The sequence below is a fragment of the Geotrypetes seraphini genome, chromosome 5, assembly GCF_902459505.1.
Source record: "Geotrypetes seraphini chromosome 5, aGeoSer1.1, whole genome shotgun sequence".
In the NCBI taxonomy this organism is placed as follows: Eukaryota; Metazoa; Chordata; class Amphibia; order Gymnophiona; family Dermophiidae; genus Geotrypetes; species Geotrypetes seraphini.
Window position 1 is genome coordinate 153,879,855 of NC_047088.1, and position 23,880 is coordinate 153,903,734.

Sequence of the window (23,880 nt, forward strand, 5' to 3'; positions counted from 1 at the left end):
ATGATCTGTAATGTCCAGGGAGATTTAAGTGCACAAAATCCAATTTGGAAGCAGTTTATCTGAACAAGAGCAAAACAGTTTTGGTAGCCGCTCATCTTTAGTTGTAACATATATGTCTAAATTTAGAAGCTTGCTGACTATAAATGCATATATTTTTTTCAATCATATAATTCATTGAATTGTTTAGTTATTCATTCGTGTATATTTTATAATTTGATTTATTTTCTCTAATTTCTTTTCCAGTTTTATATTGGTGCCTTACAAACATAAAACAGAGCAAATAAGCAAAGCATGATAAATAACAGAAAAAAATGAGAGTATAGAAAAGGGGCTAGAAGGAACAGTAGACTTCTGGCATCAGCTTTAGCTAGTTTGAAAAAAATCAGTTTTCAAACTTAGTTTATGCTTAATCAGATATGACTAGAAGTCAGAGTGAAGAGATCCATGATAGCGAAATAACATATTTTTATGCAGTGAGCTTAGTAGAAATACTCATGTTTTTGTAATTTTTCAGGCTTATTTTTATTGATTTTTCTCAATGCTATTGCCCTTAACACTTCTGATTGTTAAAAGTTTAAAAAGGTAACTTCCTCTTTGTTGTTTGCAGGTGGTTCTTATGTGCTGGGAAAACCATCTTTATGATGCAATGATTTATGTCTACAACAGCGGAATGAATGACTTCATCAGCCCATTGGAGGTAGGATAGATATACTCCACCTTCAGTTTATGCATAATAGTGTTACAGTAAAGGATGGAAGCAGGAAACATCCATAAAGGGAAATAGCATTGACTGAGGCATGCAGGAAGGATACATAGTTAATATGTGTACATTTTACACTACAAAAAAGGTATGCATGGTTTTATTAGACCAATTAGAGATATGCAAAATACATCCCTGGTTTCTAGAAACAGAGAAAAAGTAAGGCAGATAAAGATCATATGGCCTATCTGGTCTGCTTATCCATGGCATCTACTATCTCTTCCTCTCCCTTAGAGTTCCAATGTACTTGTCCCAAGTTTTCTTGGATGTAAATACAGTATTTTTTGTCTCTACCACCTCCATGTATTTACCATCTTTTTGGTGAAAAAATATTTTCTGAGGTTACTTCTGGGTCTATCCCCTCTCAACTTCATCCTATATACCCTCTCATTCCAGAGTTTCCTTTCAATTATAGTAGTGTACTGCTGAAAATGTGCAAGGTGTGTGCTTATTGAATGACATAGTACACAGATAAAAGAATTAGAATATGTGGTTTATGTCTTTAGTTTATCATTGATGGAGATGATCTGAGTCTATTCGTTATTTGCCATTTTAGGTCCATTATCACTAGTTTATTTAAATCATTTCATTGTGTATAGTGCTTGATAGGTGGTTAAGTAAATTGTATTGTGTTTCTTTATAACAGTAATTTAGCCTTATTAAAAATGTTTGGCTACATGAAACCTCTGTGTGTAAAGGTGATAACCACAAATCTAAAAAATATCTAGATGTCTACATTTATGCCTGCTGTGAGGCAGGCAATCACTCTTTTGGACCTATTAACTGCACCAGTGGTTGAGGGAAAAATTGAGTATACCTCTCTGTGGTGGTAAAAATCACCTTAAAATATTTTTTGTTTAGCTCCTTAATTAGTTCTTTCTGGGCATCTAATTTTATGAAATCTGGCAATTACAAGCATAGTTTGTAAAATCGGTATTTATATACTGAATCCTCCTTTCTAAAATGCTTCTTCTGTGCATTTTTCTGTTTTTATTCACATATTTCCTGTGTCCTCACACGTTTTTACGAAGGACTTCACTTTCAACAAGCCTTTTGTAAATATATAGACCTTCTGTATATACCATCCAGTTTCTACCTAGATTACCCTTTGCAAAATTGGGTTTCTTGATTTATAACATACCTTATATACTTGAATATAAACCGAGATTTGTGGGCCCAAAAATGGGAGTGTCTGTTTATATTTGAGTCTACTACTATAGCTTAAAAAATATACAAATTTATGCCTACCAGGCTGTGGGGATTGGAGTTGTCAGGGGCAGACCCGACATGCGAGGCAGACAACTGATTCCTCCCGGTGGTGGCCGCAACAGTCCTCTATGCTGTTTGCCGGCCGCTGGGAGGAGGAGGAAGTGAGAAGTCAGCGGTGCATCCGGATTGTGAGCAGCCTTGCCTTCGGTCCTGTCCCGGTCCCGCTAAATTGGCTGGCATTAACAAAGCCAGACGCTGTGGGGGCCTTCCGTCTTGCCAGATCACTAAAGACTCTGCTGGTCTCGATCCTGCCTCCCTTCTGAAATTACTTCTTGATTTTGAGGGGCGGGATTGGGTCTGGCAGAGCCTATAGCGATTTAGCAAGAGGGAAGGCTTCCCCATGGCATCTGGCTTCGTTATTGCCAGCCAGTTTAGCGGAACTGGGACAAGGCTGACGGCAGGGCTGCTCACAATCCGGATGCGCCACTGACTCCTCACAACCCCTCTTTCCGGTGGCCGGCAAACAGCATGATGCACTGGGGGAAGGAGGGGCTACCATTTTGAAGAGGTGGCCCTATCAGCAAGATGGAGTGGGCATCCCTTCTGCCGATGTTTCATACAAAGATACGGGAGGTATGGAGAGGTGTGTGGGGATGTCAGGAGGGAGGCTGGATGGATGGGGGTGTTGGGGGCATGTGTGGGGTGTCAAGCATAGTGGGAGGGGGCTCTCTTTATGAATTGGTGGGTAGGAGAGATGGAAAGAGGAAATGAGAATTTCCTTTCTGGTTCAGCTGATTAGGGATTCCTCTGCCGTGACTGTCGATGGCAAGCTGTGCAATATTTTTGAGATCCCCCAGCAAAGATAGGCATCAGAAATGTAGGCCAGGGTTTTCTGGGGCTAAACCGCTTCAAACTTCACGGTATAGCGGTATATAAGAAATAAATTATTATTATTATTATTATTATTACATTTCTGGTGCCTATCTTTGTGTGAATCATGCCTATCAAGGCACATTAGGCTGCCTAACATCACTTCCGGTATTGGCCATGCCTACTTTGGCATTTGATGGCCTAAAGTGCCTATGTAAGCGCGACTCTAGCACCGGTAGGTGCTTTATTTGTACATTTTTTTGCCATTTTAAATGGCGTTTCTCAAGTAACTTAGTTGGCGGTAGGGCAGTACCTAAGTTTAGGTGCTGTTTGTAGAATTTCCTCCTAAATGCAGACACTCATTGTATTCCTGTGGGTGTCTTCGCATTTAGCGCATGCTAATCAGTTAGTGCACCTTAGTAAAAATACCCCTAAGATGGCAGATGCTGAACAAGGACACAGAGGAGAGATGCTGGACAGGGAGAAGATGGATGGCAAACATGGAGAGCGAGAAATTTCAAGGGCTGTTGGATTAGAGGAACTATTGTGTTACAATGGTCTATTTTGTTTCCAGGCTATTATGTCAGGGTGCCCCTTAAGGGTATTGACATAGCAGAGTGCAGAGAACTCATTTGAGGAAAACATTTGAGATTTTATATAAAGGTCAAAGAATGTTTTGTATAGATCTGCATATTGTTCAGTTTGTACATTGGTTCAGCAATAATGGAAAATTTGCCTAGTGCAACTCTGTATTATTTGGATGAAAATTTTTTTTTTTTTTATAATCTTTATTCATTTTCTTTTGTTACAACAAGTGTTTCATATAAACTTATTAGATACTTAAATATATACACTTGATATACATACTTATCATCTTCAAGTTTAACATTTTTTTAGAAAATTAATTTTATACAAGTTTTATAATATTATGCAGTAAATCTAGATTTATATAATTTCTTTTGAATGTAGTATTCCCCCTCCCTCCCTCCCTCCCATTCAATCAATAATATTTCAAAACAACTTTATTGTAAATTCATTCAACATTGATATAGTGTGTAAATCAGAAATAAAATCCCATCTCATTTCCCTCTAATCAATTTTTATCTTGGGAAAAGTTAATCATTCATTATAAAATTCTGTTAATGGTCTCCATATCTTTTGAAATTTATTAATATATCCTTTTTGTGTTGCTATGGTAAGTTCCATTTTATATATATGACAAACAGAATTCCACCAGAAAGTGTAATTTAATCTGTCATGATTTTTCCAATTCAATGTGATTTGTTGTATTGCTATTCCAGTTAAAATGTATAATAATTTGTTATTATTTGATGTTATTTGACTTTTTGTTCTCAATGTTGTTCCAAATAATATAGTATCATATGTCAAGGCTACTGGGTTTTCTAACATCCTATTAATTTGAGGCCAAATTGATTTCCAGAATGTTAAGATGAATGGACAAAAGAATAAAAGATGGTCTAATGTCCCAATTTCAATATGACAGTGCCAGCATCTATTAGATTTAGAGCTATCAATTCTATGTAAACGTGTAGGGGTCCATAAAGCTCTATGTAAAAGAAAAAACCAAGTTTGTCTCATAGATGCTGACAACGTACATTTTAACCTCCAAGACCAAAGTCGTGGCCATTGAGATGCACTAATTTGGTGCTTTATCTCAATGCTCCAAATGTCTCTAAGACCATTTTTTGGTTTTTTATTTATATATCCAGATATTAATTTATACCACTGTGCAGCTTCATGTCCTATTGAATTTATCTGGAAACACAAGAATTCCAAGCTGTGATAATTAGTAAGATTTTTCCATTCAGGGAACCCTTCTTGAATGGATTGCTTCAATTGCAACCATCTAAAATATTGTGTTTTATTAAGATCAAATTTATGTTGCAATTGTGAAAACTCCAGCATTTTACCATTTTTTATTATATCGTCTAGAATACGAATACCTGCTGTCATCCAGTTTTTCCAGATTATTTTGAAACCGCCTATTTTGATCTTGGGGTTTAACCAAATTGTTTGAGTTGTTGATTTACTAATTGGAATAGGAGTTAGATTACTTATATATCTTAAAGTTTTCCATGTATCCATGAATATTTTATGTTCTTTGTATAGCCTTGGCATTTTGATACTAACTACATGACTAAGACGTAATGGAAACATAAGTCTCCATTCTAGCCAAAACCATTCTGGGATATTTACATTGGGCTCTGGGAGGATCCAATACATACCTTGACGTAAAATATAGGCTTGATGATACCTATAGAAGTTGGGAAAGTTTACCCCTCCCTCCGCAATTGGTCTTTGTAGTGACACTAAAGCAACTCTGGGATTTTTCCCAAGCCAAATAAACTTTGTCAATATTTTATTTAATTTTTTATAAAAAGAATTTTGGAAGAAAATTGGTATCATTCCCATTTGGTAACAGACTACAGGTAATATCATCATTTTAACAGTTTGTATTCTTCCCCACCAAGATAAGTGTAAAGGGTTCCATTGCTCACACATCTCTGTTATTTTTTGTAATAAATTTTTTTCATTAATTTTCATTGTGTCATCTATATTTTTTGTAATCCAAATTCCAAGATATTTAATAGCATCCTCCTTCCAAACAAAAGAGAATGATTTAAATAAACCTTTTGTACAATGTATATTTAATGGAAGTACTTCTGATTTGTTCCAATTTATTTTATATCCTGAAAATTTTCCAAATTTTTCAATTAGTTCAAGTAAATGTGGAATGGTAGATTCTGGGTTCCTCAAATATAATAATAAATCATCAGCATAAGCTGATATTTTATATTCTTTATCTGAATGAGGTATACCTTGTATCTCCTTTACTTGTTGGATTGCTAATATTAAGGGTTCTAAAACTATATCAAACAGTAAAGGAGACAAAGGACAACCTTGTCTAACTCCTCTTTGTAGATTGAATTTTTCTGAAAACATATTATTAATGTATAATCTAGCAGAAGGGGAGCTATATAATGTTTGTATCATTTGTGAGAATCCAGGACCTATACCAAACCATTCCATTGCTTGATACATAAATGTCCATTCTATTCTATCAAAAGCCTTTTCTGCATCTAAAGATACAGCAAAAGTGGGCTCGTTCATTTTCTTTGTTAAGTATAACATATGGAATGCTAGTCTAGTGTTATGAGATGAATGTCTTTGAGCAACAAATCCTGTTTGAGACATACTTATAATATGTGGGAGAGCTTTAGCCAATCTTAACGCAAGGATTTTTGCTAATAATTTTCCATCTACATTTATTAAAGAGATTGGTCTATAGTTTGATACCAAAGTGGGATCTTTATTTGGCTTTGGCAAAACTATTGTTAATGATTCTGCCATAGTGCCATTTGTACAACCTTTATTAAGTTGATATTGAATAAGATTTAATAAATAGGGTAATAAAAAGTTTTGAAATGTTTTATAAAATTCAACTGTATAACCATCACCACCTGGAGCGGATCCAACTCTAAGGGATTTCAAAGCTGTTTCTAATTCTTTTAGTGATATTGGTTCTTCCATACTTCGTTTTATATGTTCAGGAACTTTTGGACCCTCTAATAAATTTAAGAATTCTAAACCTTCCTTTTCTTTATTTAAATAAGTCTCGGAAGAATAAAGAGATTTATAGAATTTTAGAAATTGTTTTAAGATTGGATCAATTTGTGTAAGTGTTTCACCATTTTCATCTTTTATAGCAATTATTTTTGTTTTCTTTTTTTTCACTTTTAGATAATTTGCCAGTATTCTTCCCGACTTATTTGAGTTTCCATAATACAGTGCCTGCTGTGCAAATAAATCTTTTCTTATCATTTTTGATGATATTTCATTGTATTTACATTTGAGTTTTAACAGTTCTTGTTGTATAGAATATTCCCATTTTTTTATTAGTTTTAATTCTAAATTTTTAATTTCTTTTTCTAAATTAGAGTATTGTTTTTTATTTTGTTTGTTAAGATAAGCCGAATAAGAAATGATTTGTCCTCTTATTGATGCTTTAAATGCATCCCATAATATTTCTCTAGAGATCTCATCTTTATCATTTACTTGAAAAAAATCTTTCATTTTTATTTGAAAATTTTCACAAAATATTGGATCAGCAAGCAATGTATTATCAAATTTCCATATTGGTCTATTTGTATTTTGATCTGTGATCTTAATTTCAATCCATACCCCACCATGATCAGATAAAATAATTGGATCAATGGCAGCTTTTGTTACTTGATGTGCTAGGTGTTTTGATATAAAAATATAATCTATTCTTGAAAAGGAATTGTGAACATGAGAACAGAATGAAAATTCCCGTCCATTAAAATGAAGTATTCGCCAAATATCTATTAAATCACAAGTTTGTATTAAATTATCTAATCCCATTGATTTCATATATCTACTTGGGTTTTTGTCCAATAGAGGATCCATAACAGCATTAAAATCCCCAGCTACTATTAGATTTGAAGTAGCCAGTGGCAATATCAGTTGTTGAAGAGTTTTAAAAAATTCATTTTGGTTCGAATTAGGGGCGTATATATTAATCAACGTCATGGTAGTATTTCCCAGATTCATTTCCACAATTATCCATCTTCTGGATGAAAATTTTTTATCTGGGAAGTGAAATGATAGCACTTGTTAAAAAAATGTGTTGAGAGGAATCACATAGTGTAAGTGATTTTTGATAGAAAGTAATGCAGAGTAATGTGTATTCCAGTGCACGATTGTCATTCTGGGATGACTAGATGTTTCATGTTATTTAATGGTAAAAAAACCACTTCTTAACGATAGCCCATGTTGATAACTTACCCCCAAATTAATTCTTGTCAAATAATACATTTTGTATTTAGGTAAAAAAATAGAAGTTTTGTAAATATAAGGAAAAATAACTTTATGTTTTCTGTATCTGTGCGTTTTTTTACAATAAACAGATTGGAACTTAAAAAAGAAAGTTGCCTAGACTGAGAGGGGGGGAAAAGATTCTTATCTGAATCCTATTTTCTGAAGATAATTAGGTGCCTAAGCGTCTTAAATATTAGCATAAATCCTCCAGAAATCTTGGGTACAACACATCCACATACATTTGCACCTGCTTATATATTTTATAAAGCTTTGTTTCCCATATCAGTTCTGCAGTACCTCCTTGCCAGTCAGTTTTTCAAAGTGTCCACAATTAATATGCATGAAAGAGAGAGTGATTTGCACTGATATAAAGTACACATTCATGCTTAGCCTAAAACATTCCTACACCAAATGTACATGCAAGTATGCATTATTTTGCTACTGTGCATCTTACCTCCATGATGTACTTGGTGGGTTCTATTACAATTTTTTTTTAAATTTCAGAAATAGAATTTTTATATGGCTCTTTAAATATCCATATATGTGTAATTAATGCAAAATATATCCTGTTAAAATGTGAGTAAACAAATAAATCCATCTGCTTAGAATGGAAAGTAGTTACAAAAATGTTAATGCATTTAATATTAGGTTTTATTGCATACATTTAGAAATGCTAATAACTTTAATTTATTTTTCAGAAACTATTCAAGGTCATTGCCTCACCCCTTAGTGCAGGAAAGGCTCTTACAGGTAAACATGTTTTCATTTTCTTTCCCTTTTTGCTTTCTAACCAACAATGGTGGAAAGCAATCATAAAAAAAAAAGAAACTCTGGGAGCAAAATCACTTTCTGAAAAAGGTCATAAGATCACATAATTTGACATACTGGGGGGGGGGGGGGAGGATGGACTACAGTAAAACCTTGGTTTGCGAGCATAATTCATTCCAGAAGCATGCTTGTAATCCAAAGCACTCTTATAGCAAAGCAAATTTTCCCATAGGAAATAATGGAAACTCAGACGAATCGTTACACAACCCCAAAACTTTAATACAAAATACTATACGTACTTGTATTGCAAGACCTCACTCGTTTAGAATAGTCACTACACTCCTGCAGCGTCAGAGAGAGGGAGAAGAACCATCGGCTCAGTTGTGATGATGTGACATGGATATATTGTATGTACTTGTATTGCAAGACCTCGCTCGTTTAGAATAGTCACTACACTCCTGAAGCTTCAGAGAGAGAAGAACCATCAGCACAGTTGTGATGATGAGATGCATGTATACTGTATATACTCGTATTGCAAGACCTTGCTCGTTTAGAACAGTCACTACATTCCTGCAGCGTCAGAGAGAGAAGAACCATCAGCTCAGTTGTGATGTGTGTATACTGTAAGTACTTGTATTGCAAGACATTGCTTGTATATCAAGTTAAAATTTAATAAAATGTTTTGCTTGTCTTGCAAAACACTTGCAAACCAAGGTTTTACTGTATCTCAATTTCCAAAACCTGAGCCACCAGGTTACTATTTTTGGTAGAATGGAACATTAAAATAAAATCATCTTTGTTTTACTGCGGGGAGGCAGTTCGAAACTATGAGGTGGTGTTGAGCATTCCATTCTAAAGGCCCTTTGCACCTTCCCAGTAACAGTATTCCAGTTTGTTCAATTGCTACATTCTAACTTTTGAATGCAATGGTGAGCAGACTACTTAAACAGATGGAGAAGCATACGTAAATATCTGGCAATTAACTTTCTTGTATCCATAGGCAGTGGAATACTTTTTTTTTTGGGGGGGTGGGGGGGAAGCTCTACCCTAGACATTGCCCAAGCTCCACCCCAGAATCCGTTCCCATAATAATAGTACTGATTGTAATGCTTCTTCCATTCATTCTTCATATACACACAATATAATCTTATTAACAATACATAATAGTAACCACAAAATTAAACTTAAACACAAGGCACACTGTATGCAGAAAAAAAAAATGTAATTATCATTTATGTTCTGCCTTTTCAGAGAAATCAAGGCAGATGACTTTAAAATATTCAATGTCACTTCAGTAACTGCTACAGAAAATTCCCCTTCAGTGCCAAAGAAGTACATCTGGAAGTAATACAAAACCCTGCAAAGAGACTACTGGCTCAGACCAATGGTCCATCTAGCACAGTATCCTATTTTCTTTTTTTGTTGTAACTATTTAATTTTAAGAAACAACATACATTGAACAAACTGCAAAGCAATGAGTTCTTTCTTCAGTTTGTATTTTCAACACAAATCACCGCAAAAATACAGTAGGCGTTAGGACAGTGGTCTTCACTAATTTTTAATTTGGGGCCGTTTTGAGTCCAAGAAAGCTGAAGGAGAGTCAACAGATATCCTCTTACTTGGAGTCGTGACATCAACCAAAGTTTCTGGACTTCCATCCCCACCAGATCATCTGGCCTCAGTCAGAAAACAGAAAAAACCCTTTTCAAATACAAACCCACAAATGAAACCCTAATATACTAGACCGGGGGTGCCCACACTTTTTTGGCTTCTGAGCTACTTTTAAAATGACCAAGTCAAAATGGTCTACCAACAATAAAATTTTAAAAAACACAAAGCACACTGTACGCAGAGAAAATGTTAATTATCATTGTATTCGGGGTTTTTATCAGAGGTCAAGACAGATGACTTTAAAATAGGCAATGTCACCTCAGTAACAACTATACAAAAATAGACAAATATACCCCCTTCCCTTTTACTAAACCGCGATAGCGATTTTTAGCGCAGGAAGCTGCTTATAGGCTCCCTGTGCTAAAAACCGCCATTGCAGTTTAGTAAAAGGGGGCATAGTGCAAAATATAGACAGCAGATATAAATTCTCAAAATGGACACATTTTGATCACTAAAATGAAAAAATCATTTTTCCTACCTTTTTGTCTGGTGATTTCATGAGTCTCTGGTTGCATTTCTTTCTTCTGTAAAGCCAATATTTCTTTCTTTCTGCCTTTCTTTCTCTCTCCCCCTGCCCCCCTCTTTCTTTCTGCCTTTCTTTCTCTCTCCCCACTGGCCCCCCCTCTTTATTTCTGCCTTTCTCTCTCTCCCCCTGCCCCCCCCCAAGCCTTCATACTGATTTCTCCACTTCCCCGATTCTTTCCCACCCCACCCCCAAGCCACCAACACAATTTCTCCCTGCTGCTTCCCCAAGCCACGCCTGGCACGTACAAGCTCTGGTCCCACAAGACTTCACTTCCGACGTCAATTCTAACATCGGGGAGGAAGTTCCAGGCCAGCCAGGCAGCGATTGGCTGGCCCAGAACTTCCTCTCTGATGTCAGAATTGACGTTGGAGGCGAAGTTTTGTAAGTCCGGCGCTTGCACGCGCCAGGCCTGGCTTGGGGAATCAGCAGGGAGAAAAAGATCGCAAAGGCAACGCGATCGACTCGCGTTGCCTTTGTGATCTACTGGTTGATCGCAATCAACTATTTGGGCACCCCTGTGCTAGACTCTGCAAATAGTACATCACAAAAGAAATAGAAAGAAATGCATTTCTTCCTGAACAGTCCAAAATATAAAAACAACAGATGTAAATTTTCAAAATTGAAATATTTCAATCACTAAATTGAAAATAAAAACATTTTTCCTACCTTTGTTATCGGACAATTTTATTTTTCTGATCATCTTGTTCCCTCTGTGCTCTTTCCTCGATAGAACATTATCATTCCAAGCAGGCAAATGGAATAAATGTTTAACCAACTTTATTTCAAATGCACTTTCTTACGAAACGTTTAGGAAGTCAATAAAAACTTATCTCTTTGATAAATTTCTCTGACTCCACTTCTGCCTTGATGTACTTCTAAAACACTTCCAGGAAAAATTTGAGTAATCTTACCATGCTAATGTAATTTTGAAAGTTTTTTGTAATATCACTGTCTGTATGCAGTCTCTTCCTCTTGTAAACTAAACTAAACCGCTCTGAACTGTTTGTGATATTGCGGTATATAAAAATAAAGTTATTATTATTATCCCAGGACAAGCAGGCAGGTATTCTCACTAGTGGGTGATGTCATCCGACAGAGCCCCGATACGGACATCTTGCAAGCATGTTTTGCTTGAAGAAACTCAGAAGTTTCGAGATGCCCGCACCGTGCATGCGCCAGTGCCTTCCCGCCCGATGGTCCGGGCGTGTCTCCTCAGTTCTTTTTCTTCCGCGGAGCTGAGAAGTCTATCTTTTATTTGCGCCCATTGAATCTCTTTTTTTGCCTTCTCTCTCCTGTGCATTTCTTTCTTTCTTTGATTTCTTTAAAAAAAAAAAAAAAAAAATTTTCCTTCCGATACCGGGTCGGCCGCGGGGCTGGGGCCCCGCGCCTTCGACCTTGCGGCGTAGCTTTTCCGGCCTATGTTCTGGCCGATTACCGGTTTTAAAAAGTGTAGCAAGTGCCAGCGCGCGTTTTCGCTCACGGACCCTCATCGACGCTGCTTACAGTGTCTGGGACTGGATCACTTCCCGAAATCGTGCCGGCCTTGCTCCACTCTGACAGCGAGAGCGTTTAAGCGCCGCTGTCTACTGTGGGAGTCCATGTTCAAGATGGAAGCTTCATCGGATCCTGCAGCTTCGACATCGACATCGACGGGTGCTTCGACTCCTTCAGCGAAGCCCTCTGCCTCCCCGGCTGCTTCGGGCCTCCTGAAACCGGCATCGTTCACACCGGTTTCGGCCCCGACTTCGGCGCCGGTGCCTTCCTCCGTCTCCTCGGAGCAGGTATCGACCCCTACAGTTCCACCGGTGGTGCTCAAGGTGCCGAAGACTGGCAAGCAGAAGCACGCAGCACCGAAGGAGCGCGGAGACCGTGCGTAAGGGCCCCCTTTTGGTGCGGATCCCTCCATATCGGCTTCGTTGCGGTCCCTTCTGGAGGCTCAGTTCGTGGAGCTCATGCAGACCATGGGGCCTCGACTGATTGCCACCATCCAGGGTGATCTCCCAGCTTCGGCTTCAATGGGCGGACCGCCCCCTCCTCCTCCTCCTCGCCGCACTACCTCGTTGCTCGGCGAGGAGGAGCGGCGAGCGGTGTCCGGGTCCTCGAGGAGGTCCTCCGTTAGTGCTGTGCCTCCTTTGGAACCGATTCCCTCGAGGAGGGCCTCCCTTAGTGATATGCCTCCCTTGGAGCCCATCCCCTCGAGGAAAGCCTCGTTTAGTGACCTGCCTCCCTTGGAACCGATTACTCCGCCCCATGACTCAGTGTGGCGTCCACCTTCGAGGCCACCCAGTCCTGGGCATAGCAGGAAGCAGGACGAGTTCTTCCGAACCCCCTATCAAGCCTGGGCGTCGTCGGGGGAGGCGCCGACTCTTCCGCCTCTGCGATCGATGGCATCGAGTCCGATCTGCTCCTTGGAGGCGTCTGACCCAGTTTCTCACAGACGGGCTCGGTCCCCTTCCAGGCATCGAGAGGGGCATCGATCCAGACATTCTTCGAAGCATTCCTCTCGGCACTCGACCGTCTCGCCTCAGAAGAAATTGCCTCGGTTGGGGTATGCTGCTTCGACTGGGTCTCCTCCTCCGGGCCCGGAGTTCGAGGACCCCGAGGTTTTCTACTCGTCCTGTTGCTCGCAGGCCTCTCTGGAGCCTGAAGCCTCTTCTTCTTCTAGTCCGTCTCGCAGACCGGCGACAGCGGACCAACTGTCCTTTTCATCATTCCTCAGGCAGATGGCAGATGACATGGACATTACTCTCGATGCTGGGTCTCGATATTCCAAGGAGTACCTCGATACCATGCACTTGCCTCGTCCGCCGGCAGAGTTCTTGCGACTTCCCCTGCACAAGCTCCTCGACCAGACCAGTCCCTCCTGGTCGAATCCTCGCTCAAGCGGTCTCATCCTGGCCAGGTCTATGCTTCAGTGCCTCCGGGCCGCGAAGGCAGAACCATGGATAAGTTTGGTCGACGCATCTATCAGAATTCGATGATGGCGTCTCGAGTCCTGAATTACAATTTCCACTTTGCAGCCTACTTGGAATTTTTTCTACCTGTGCTTCGGAAGTTCACACCATACATCGAGTCCCAGGCTAGGTTTGAGTTTGAGGAAGTGGTTGCTTCGCTGTCCCAACTTCGGCTTCAGTTAATGCAATCTGCCTATGATGCGTTCGAGCTCTCAGCCCGAGCGGCGGCCTGCTCGGTGGCGATGCGCCGGTTGGCCTGGTTGCGGACCATTGATATGGACCTGAATCTTCAGGACCGCCTGGCGAACGTCCCGTGTGCTGGGGCGGATCTTTTTGACAAATCCATCGAGACTGTTACGAAGAAGTTGTCTGACCACGAAAAGTCCTTCCAATCTATCCTTCGGCCGAAGCCTAAGCCTCAGCAGTCTCGACCTTCTCGTCCGCCGTTGATTTATCAGAGGCGTTATCAGCCGAGGCAAACTCCACCTGCAAGGCAACCGGCGAAGCGTCAGCCTCCCCAGAAGGGTCAGCCTAAGTCTCAGTCGCCTGCTGTCCCTAAGACCACTCAGCCTTTTTGACTGTCTCGTCGAGGGCATAACCAACCTCGTTCTGCCTCCCCCTGTTTTTCCCATCGGAGGGCGCCTCCATCATTTTTATCATCGCTGGGAGGCCATAACAACCGACCTCTGGGTCCTTACTATCATCAAGGAAGGATACTCTCTTCATTTCCATCGGGTCCCTCCAAGAGAGTATCCTTCCAACTTGACTCAGACTGCCCTTCTTCTTCAGGAAGCTCAGGCTTTGCTCCGGCTTCGTGCCATGGAGCCGGTTCCGACGGACCAACTGAACCAGGGGTTTTACTCCCGGTACTTCCTTGTTCCGAAGAAGACGGGCGACCTGCGACCCATTTTGGACCTCAGGGTCCTCAACAAATTCCTAGTCAAAGAGAGGTTTCGCATGCTGACACTTGCTTCTCTCTACCCCCTCCTCGAGCAGAACGACTGGTTATGCTCTCTGGATCTCAAGGAGGCCTACACTCATATTCCCATTCATCCGGCCTCTCGCAAGTTCCTCAGATTTCGGGTGGGACGTCTCCATCTGCAGTATCGAGTGCTTCCATTCGGCCTGTCTTCGTCCCCCAGAGTCTTCACCAAATGTCTGGTGGTGGTGGCCGCGGCCCTCCGGAACCAAGGTCTTCAGGTATTCCCCTACCTTGACGACTGGCTGATCAAGGCTCCCTCGGCCTCAGGGGTCCTCTCAGCGACCCTGTCAACGATTCTGATCCTGCAGAGTTTGGGATTCGAGATCAACTTTCCCAAGTCTCATCTACAGCCGACCCAGTCTCTTCCCTTCATCGGGGCTGTCCTGGATACCGTACGTCTCAGAGCATTCCTTCCTTCTCAGCGCATGGATGCTCTTCTTCATCTCTGCCAGTCTGTGTCTTCTCGCCAGACCATCTCAGCGAGACACATGATGGTCCTCCTGGGCCACATGGCCTCTACAGTTCATGTGACGCCGTTTGCCAGACTCCACCTCAGAATTCCTCAGTGGACCCTGGCATCTCAGTGGACTCAGGTGTCGGATCCGTTGACTCGACACATCACAGTCACTCCTGCTCTTCGGCAGTCTCTGCTCTGGTGGATGACCTCTTCGAATCTATCCAGAGGTTTGCTGTTTCATTCTCCTCCCCACCAGAAGGTTCTCACAACCGATTCCTCGACCTATGCCTGGGGAGCGCATCTGGATGGGCTTCGCACTCAGGGATTCTGGACCTGTGCGGACCGACTCCATCAAATCAATCTTCTGGAGCTCAGAGCCATCTTCAATGCTCTTCAAGCTTTTCAACATCTGCTTCACGACATGGTGGTCCTCATTCGCACCGACAATCAGGTCGCCATGTATTATGTCAACAAGCAGGGGGGCACGGGCTCGGCCTCCCTCTGCCAGGAAGCTCTCAGAGTCTGGGATTGGGCGGTTCGCCATAACACCTTCCTCAAAGCTGTCTACATTCAGGGGAGGGACAATGTCTTGGCGGACAAACTGAGTCGTCTTCTCCAGCCTCACGAATGGACACTCCACTCCAAGCCCCTTCATCAGATCTTTGCTCAGTGGGGAACGCCTCAGATAGACCTCTTTGCGGCTCCCCACAATTTCAAGCTGCCTCAGTTTTGCTCCAGGATCTACGCTCCTCATCGCCTCGAGGCAGATGCTTTTCTGCTGGATTGGGGGAATCGCTTTCTGTATGCGTTTCCGCCATTCCCTCTCATTCAAAAGACTCTAGTCAAACTGAAGTCCGAACATGCCACCATGATTCTGATAGCTCCTCGGTGGCCCAGGCAACCTTGGTTCTCCCTTCTACTTCAACTCAGCAGCAGGGAACCGTACCTACTTCCAGTGTTTCCTTCACTGCTTACTCAGCATCAGGGGTCTCTGCTTCATCCCAACCTGCAGTCTCTCCACCTGACAGCTTGGTTCTTCTCAACGTAACTCCGCACCAGTTTTCCCAGGCGGTGAGGGATGTCTTGGAGGCTTCCAGGAAGCCTGCTACTCGTCAATGCTACTCCCAAAAATGGACTAGATTTTCTTCATGGTGTATTTCCAATTCTAAGGAGCCTCAGCGAGCCTCCCTATCCTCTGTTTTGGACTATCTTTTACATCTGTCTCAGTTTGGTCTCAAGTCGACATCTATACGAGTCCACCTGAGTGCTATTGCGGCTTTCCATCAGCCTCTACAAGGGAAACCTCTCTCTTCTCATCCTGTGGTTTCCAGATTTATGAAAGGACTTTTTCATGTCAATCCTCCTCTCAAACCGCCTCCAGTGGTTTGGGATCTAAATGTTGTCCTTTCTCAGCTTATGAAACCTCCTTTTGAGCCTCTGAGCAAGGCTCCACTAAAGTTTCTCACTTGGAAAGTGGTTTTTCTGGTGGCCCTCACATCTGCTTGCAGGGTCAGTGAGCTTCAGGCCTTGGTGGCGGACCCACCTTTCACAGTATTCCATCATGACAAGGTGGTCCTCCGCACTCACCCGAAATTCCTGCCTAAAGTGGTCTCCGAATTTCACCTCAACCAATCCATTGTACTTCCAGTGTTCTTTCCAAAGCCTCATTCTCATCCTGGAGAATCAGCTCTTCACACTCTGGACTGTAAACGTGCTTTGGCTTTCTACTTGGATCGCACCAAACCACACAGAACTGCTCCTCAACTTTTCGTCTCCTTTGATCCAAACAAGTTGGGACGACCTGTATCGAAGCGCACCATCTCCAACTGGATGGCGGCTTGTATCTCTTTCTGCTATGCCCAGGCTGGATTACCCCTTCCCTGTAAGGTCACAGCACATAGGGTCAGAGCAATGGCAGCCTCTGTAGCCTTCCTCAGATCGACACCGATTGAGGAGATTTGTAGGGCTGCCACTTGGTCCTCGGTTCATACGTTCACCTCTCATTATTGTCTGGATACTTTCTCCAGACGGGATGGGCAGTTTGCCAAACTGTGTTACAAAATTTGTTCTCCTAAGTTGCCAACTCTCCCTCCATCCCATTGAGGTTAGCTTGGAGGTCACCCACTAGTGAGAATACCTGCCTGCTTGTCCTGGGATAAAGCAATGTTACTTACCGTAACAGTTGTTATCCAGGGACAGCAGGCAGCTATTCTCACGTCCCACCCACCTCCCCTGGGTTGGCTTCTCTGCTAGCTACCTGAACTGAGGAGACACGCCTGGACCATCGGGCGGGAAGGCACTGGCGAATGCGCGGTGCGGGCATCTCGAAACTTCTGAGTTTCTTCAAGCAAGACATGTTTGCAAGATGTCCGTATCGGGGCTCTGTCGGATGATATCACCCACTAGTGAGAATAGCTGCCTGCTGTCCCTGGATAACAACTGTTACGGTAAGTAACATTGCTTTATTTACTCTCTTTCAAAAGCCTCCTTATGCATTTGCTGTTTCTTTCCTCTCCTTCACTTTTTGCGTTACATCCGTCTGGCACTGATTTTCATTTTCAGTTTTCTTCTATTTTTCTGCCTCCATCTCAGTTCTATCTACCTTGCCATCTCTTCCCCTCTCCTCCATCCAGTTACACCATTTCCTCCCCTCCTCTTCCCTCCATCCATGTGCACCATCTCCTCCCCTCCTCATCCCTCCATCCATGTGCACCATCTCCTCCCCTCCTCTTCTCTCCGTCCCTGTGCACCATCTCTTCCCCTCCTCTTCTCTCCGTCCCTGTGCACCATCTCCTCCCCATCCCTCCATCCACATGCACCATCTCCTCCCATCCTCATCTCTCCATCCACGTGCACCATCTCCTCCCCTCCTCTTCCCTCCATCCATGTGCACCATCTCTTCCCTCACTTCCCATCCCCTCTGTCCATGTGCACCATCTCTTCCCCTCCCCTCTGCCCATGTGCACCATCTCCTTTCCCTCCGCTCTGTCCATGTGCACCATCTCTTTCCCTCCCCTACGTCCATGTGCACCATCTCCTTTCCCCTCCCCTTTTGCCTTCTCCTCCCTTCCAACCATGTGCCACCATCTCCTTTCCCTCCTCTCTAGCATTCCCCTCCATCCATGTGCCCCCCCATTTTTCTCCTCTCTGTCCTCTCATTCAGTATCTCTCCCTTCTTCCTTCCTCCTGCCCCCACTTCCCCCCGTTCCATCGAATTACCTCTTCAAACAGTTCCGAAGCCCCTCTCACCACGAAAACTACAAGGAGGTCTTAGATTTGGCAATGATTCTCTAGTGCTTCTCATGGCCGCCTCTGCATGGTTCCTTTGCTGTGGTCTGCCCAACCAGAAACAGGAAGTTGCTTCACAGGGGGGTGGACCACGGCAGAAGAACAATGCAGAGGAGGACACAGACAGCGCTGGAGAATCGCTGCCATGCCAGTTCCCTTGTGGTTTTATAGGTGAGGGGGACTTTGGACCCCAGCGGGGAACTGCAAGCTGCACAAGAGGTCCTACCACAAATTTTTTGAGGGCCTCCCATTCCAATGCCTATTCTTGTAGTCATATAGCTGTATTAATGCATAGGGATATATGAATTCAGATGCTTCTTAGCCATATTTTCTAAATAACATATTCTTAATTTGCTCCTGAAACCCATGGCAGCGGCCAATTTTATGGTATAACACCAACAAGCTGGGGGCGTGGCTTGGAGCGCGCACGATATGGCAGCTTAACCCGCAGCGCTCCCGTATCCAGGCAACAAACGGAAAAAAAATAAAACTTTCACTTTGCCTAACCGCTATAAAATATATATAAAACAACGTCGGAAATGGCAAGTATGAAGCAGGGAAAAGCTGAAAAACCTTCAACATCGGGAAGTTCAGCAAAAAGAACAAAAGTAACTCCTCTGTCACCATCGAGTGTGCCGTTCCCGATGGAAACTGAAGAACTCACTGAAAAGTCCGATATTATGACTGAACTGTTCAAAATAAAACTGATGCTGACTGAAAATGCCAATAAAATCTCTGAAGTTAAAGAAGAACTTCTTAACATGAAACAAGAAATCCAAACCGAAAGACAGAGAATGGCAGTGATGGAAGAAAAAATGGAGAAATTTGAATCCTTCACACAAGAATATGATAAAGATAAAAAAGAAGTAGCAGCTTTAAAAAATCAAATGGTGGACATGGAAAACCGAGGAAAAAGAAAGAACATCAGAATTTTAGGGCTGGCTGAAAATATTGAAGGGGGAGATCCTGTACAATTCTTGGAAAATCTTTTACCTAAACTGCTTCAGCTCAATTCAAAATGGCCGTTAGAAATAGAAAGAGCCCACAGAATCCCCATAAGAAAGCCAGTAAACCAGGCAGCTCCAAGACCTTTGATATTCAAGGTTTTAAGGTACCAACATGCTCAGGAAATATTAAAAATGGCAAAAGCAAATAAAAACTTGAATTATAAAGGATCAAAACTGATTTTAGTTCCTGATTTTGCCAAATACACTGCAAACATAAGAAAACAATTCCTCACATACAGACAGCAGTTGAAAGAAAAAGGTTACATATATGGAATATATTATCCATCCACTATGAGAGTATCTAGTGGAAATAAGTCCATATATTTTCAAGACCCTGCAAAACTGAAGGAATTTTTGACACAAGAAGAACCTATGTTTGCATAAAAAACAGAATAAAAGGAACAATTCAGCTGAAGAAAGAAGAAAGAAGAAAGAAGATGGAAAAAAGGGAAAATAAAGAAGATTATTAAAAAAAAAAAAAATTAAGACTTAAGAAATGTTACTAACTGGAAAGATAATTTACTGATATAGTGGATGCAATAATATAATATTATTATATCAAATTAATTATTAATAAAATAATAGCATCCACATTCATTAATACTAGTGAAAAAAAAAAAAAAAATTTTTAATTATTAAAATATAAATAAATAAATTATAAAACTAATAATATTTATATAAAATATATATTTTAATCAAAATAGAGAATTTATTTAATTTATTATATATATTTAATTATATAAGTATATTAACTTATTATGATTATTGAATAATGAAAATGATTTACTATGAATTTATTATTAATAATATTGAAAGGAAAATTTGTTATTGTTATATTGAGAATAAGACTAAAAAAAAAAAAAAAAAAGAAATATATTAATTTATTATAAAAATAATATTTTAATTCTATGTAAGAAGATTGTAATTTTATGAAATATATACAAGATAATAATTTGAATATTGAATGGATTAATTAATAAAATAGGTGTCTACTATAAAATTTATATTTAATTCAACTATTCAGTTATATTAACTTATTATGGAAAAATAATGAATTAAGTAATTGATTGGTAGATAATTAATAAAATAGGAATTTATTATAAAACTTATTTATTGATATAAAATGTATATTCTATTCAAGTATTCATTCAAATTAATTCATTATGAAGATTATCTATGAAAATGATTGAAATGTATTTATTATTAATATTAATATATTTATAAAAATGGATATATTTAATTTACATGATGAATAACAGATATATAGAGAATAAGAGATATATTTGTAATATGTTTATTTATTAAGAATAATATATTACATGTATGCATGATATTGAATTTAATTTTATGAATCAAATATATATAATTCTCAGTAAATTTATAAAATTTTATAGATTAAATGGATATAATTTTCAATTATATAAGGGTGGAAGTATAAAGAATGTATTGAATTTAGAAATATGTTTTTAAATAATATAATGAATTATTAGTTGCCTGGAGATGGAGATTTAGGTTTTGCATGACCAATGCGTGTTCCAAATCAGAATATGATAATGGGTGGGGAGGGAGGGAAAATAATGGGTGGGATAGGAGATAAATTTTTATTGAATGTGCTAGGAACTAATCTTGTAAATTATTATAGAATATTGGTTAAAACATAATTATTAATTAGATGGATATAAAAATGTATTCGTTGAATGTCAATGGTTTAAATCATCCTATTAAGAAAAAGAAATTATTATCGTTCCTTAAAAATCAAAATGCGGACATTTACTTCATACAAGAGACCCATCTTTCGGAAATTGAATCAAAAAAACTATCTGGAGGTTGGATTTCTAAATGTTTATTTGCACCTGCTTCAAAGAAAAAAGCTGGAGTGGCTGTTCTAATAAACAAAAAATGTAATGCAGATTTTAAATTAATTAATTATGATCCCTTAGGTAGATGGGTACATATCGAAATGGTTCTGGGAAATACAACCCTGAATTTATTCAATTTATATGCTCCTAATACGAATCAAATGGAGTTTTTTAAACAAATTCAACAATTACTTTTACCACTGGCTACATCTAATTTAATAGTAGCAGGGGATTTCAATGCTGTAATGGATCCGATTTTGGATAAAAAACCAAGTAAAATTATGAAATCATTATGCTTAGATAATTTGATACTATCTTGTGATTTAGTAGATATATGGCGAATTCTTCATTTTAATGATCAGGAATTTTCTTTTTGTTCTCAGGTCCATAAATCTTTTTCACGAATTGATTATATATTTGTTTCTAATAATATAGCGCAGCGTGTACTAAAAGCAACAATTGATCCCATTATAATTTCAGATCATGCTGGTGTGTGGATTAATCTTCAAAATTATGATGTTGAAAACTTTGATTCAGTATGGAGATTTAATAATGATTTACTAGCGGATTCAAAATTTATTGAAGACTTTAAAATAAAAATGCAAGAATTCTTTCAATTTAATGAATCAGATACTATTAATGCTGAGATCTTATGGGATGCTTTTAAAGCAACTATGAGAGGAAATATTATTTCATACTCAACATTTATTAATAAACAAAAAAAAAAACAATTTCTTGAGATGGGAAAGCAAATTAAATTATTAGAAAATAAATTAATTGAGAAATGGGAAAATAATACATTACAAGAAATATTAAAATTAAAAGTTAAATATAATGAGATTTCTTCTCAAATTGTGAGGAAAGACATTTTCAATAAACAAGTACAATATTATGGAAATTCAAATAAAGCTGGGAAATTATTAGCAAATTTTCTTAAAGTAAAGAAAAGAAAATCTAAGATTATTGCAATTAAAGATACACAAGGTAAAACACATACCAACACAAAAGATATTATAACACAATTTCTTGATTTTTACAAAGAATTATACACTTCCAATTCTTATAAAAATAAAGAACAAGACGGATTAACTTTTTTAAATTCATATATTGGACCAAATATTCCAGATCATATAAAAGGAAGTTTAGAAGAACCTATATCTTTAAAAGAGTTAGAAACAGCATTGAAGTCTCTTAGAGTTGGATCCGCTCCAGGTGGAGATGGGTATACGGTTGAATTTTATAAATTTTTCCAAAATATCATATTACCACATCTGTTAAATTTGTATCAATATCAAATAAAGAATGAAAATATTTCTGGTACTATGGCAGAATCGATAATTATAGTCTTACCAAAACCAAACAAAGATCCTACTCTGGTTTCAAATTACAGGCCTATTTCATTATTGAATGTGGATAACAAATTGATGGCTAAAATATTAGCATTAAGATTGGCAAAAGCTCTTCCTTTCATTATTGATGTTCATCAAACAGGATTTATTGCTAAAAGACATTCATCAAATAATACTAGATTAGCATTCCACTCATTAAATTTAGCAAAAAAAATAAATGATCCAGCTTTTTTAATATCTTTAGATGCAGAAAAAGCCTTTGATAGAGTGGAATGGAATTTTATATACCAAGCTTTACAATGGTTTGGTATAGGATCCGGTTTTATTAAAATGATTCAGACATTGTATAGCTCTCCTGGAGCAAGATTATATATTAACAATAATTTATCAAATAGATTTAACTTGCATAGGGGAGTTAGACAAGGATGCCCTCTGTCTCCTTTACTTTTTGATATTGTCCTAGAACCTTTATTAATTGCAATAAACAAAACTAAGGAGATAAAGGGAATATCATTTAACAGTTTTGAATTTAAATTATCTGCATATGCAGATGATATATTATTATATTTAAGAGAACCGGAAACTACTATTCCATGTATACTTAATTTAATAGAAAAATATGGTACTTTTTCTGGATATAAAATTAATTGGAACAAATCTGAAATTCTCCCAATCAATGTTCATTGTACCAAAGGATTATTTGATCCATATTCATTTATTTGGAAAGAAGATGGAATAAAATACTTAGGAATTATGATCAAAAATACAATTGAAGACACAGTCAAAGAGAATGAAAAACTTTTATTGAAAAAAATAACAGAAATGTGTGAGCAATGGAATCCATTACATCTTTCTTGGTGGGGAAGAATTCAAACAATTAAAATGATGATATTGCCTGTGGTTTGTTACCAAATGAGTATGATTCCAATATTTTTCCAGGGGTCATTTTATAAAAAACTTAACAATGTTCTTACAAAATTTGTTTGGTGTGGGAAAAGACCAAGAATCGCTTTAGTATCATTACAAAGACCAATTATGGAAGGGGGGGTAAATTTTCCAAATTTTTATAGGTATCATCAAGCCTATATTTTAAGACAGGGTATGTATTGGATCCTCCCAGATCTTTTGGAAAATGTACCAGATTGGCTGTATTTAGAATGGCGGCTCCTGTTCCCTTTACATCCAGAACAGTTAATAACTATAACAATGCCTAAAAGATACAAAGACCACAGAATTTTATTTGACACTTGGAAAACATTGAGATACATCAGTAATCTGTCACCAGAACCTATTGCTAAATCTCTAAATCAATCAATATGG

The 23,880-nt window shown here is 39.1% G+C and overlaps 1 protein-coding gene across 2 annotated transcripts in view; it reads left to right on the plus strand.

Annotated features, from left to right (window-relative positions):
* VPS8 (VPS8 subunit of CORVET complex) overlaps nucleotides 1-23,880 on the plus strand; it is a 755,312-nt gene that overhangs the window by 219,684 nt on the left and 511,748 nt on the right. For both annotated transcript variants that reach the window (XM_033944522.1, XM_033944523.1), the window contains 2 exons: nucleotides 608-697; nucleotides 8,398-8,449. In XM_033944522.1, coding sequence (XP_033800413.1) covers nucleotides 608-697; nucleotides 8,398-8,449 — 142 coding nt within the window. The remainder of the gene's footprint in view (nucleotides 1-607; nucleotides 698-8,397; nucleotides 8,450-23,880) is intronic.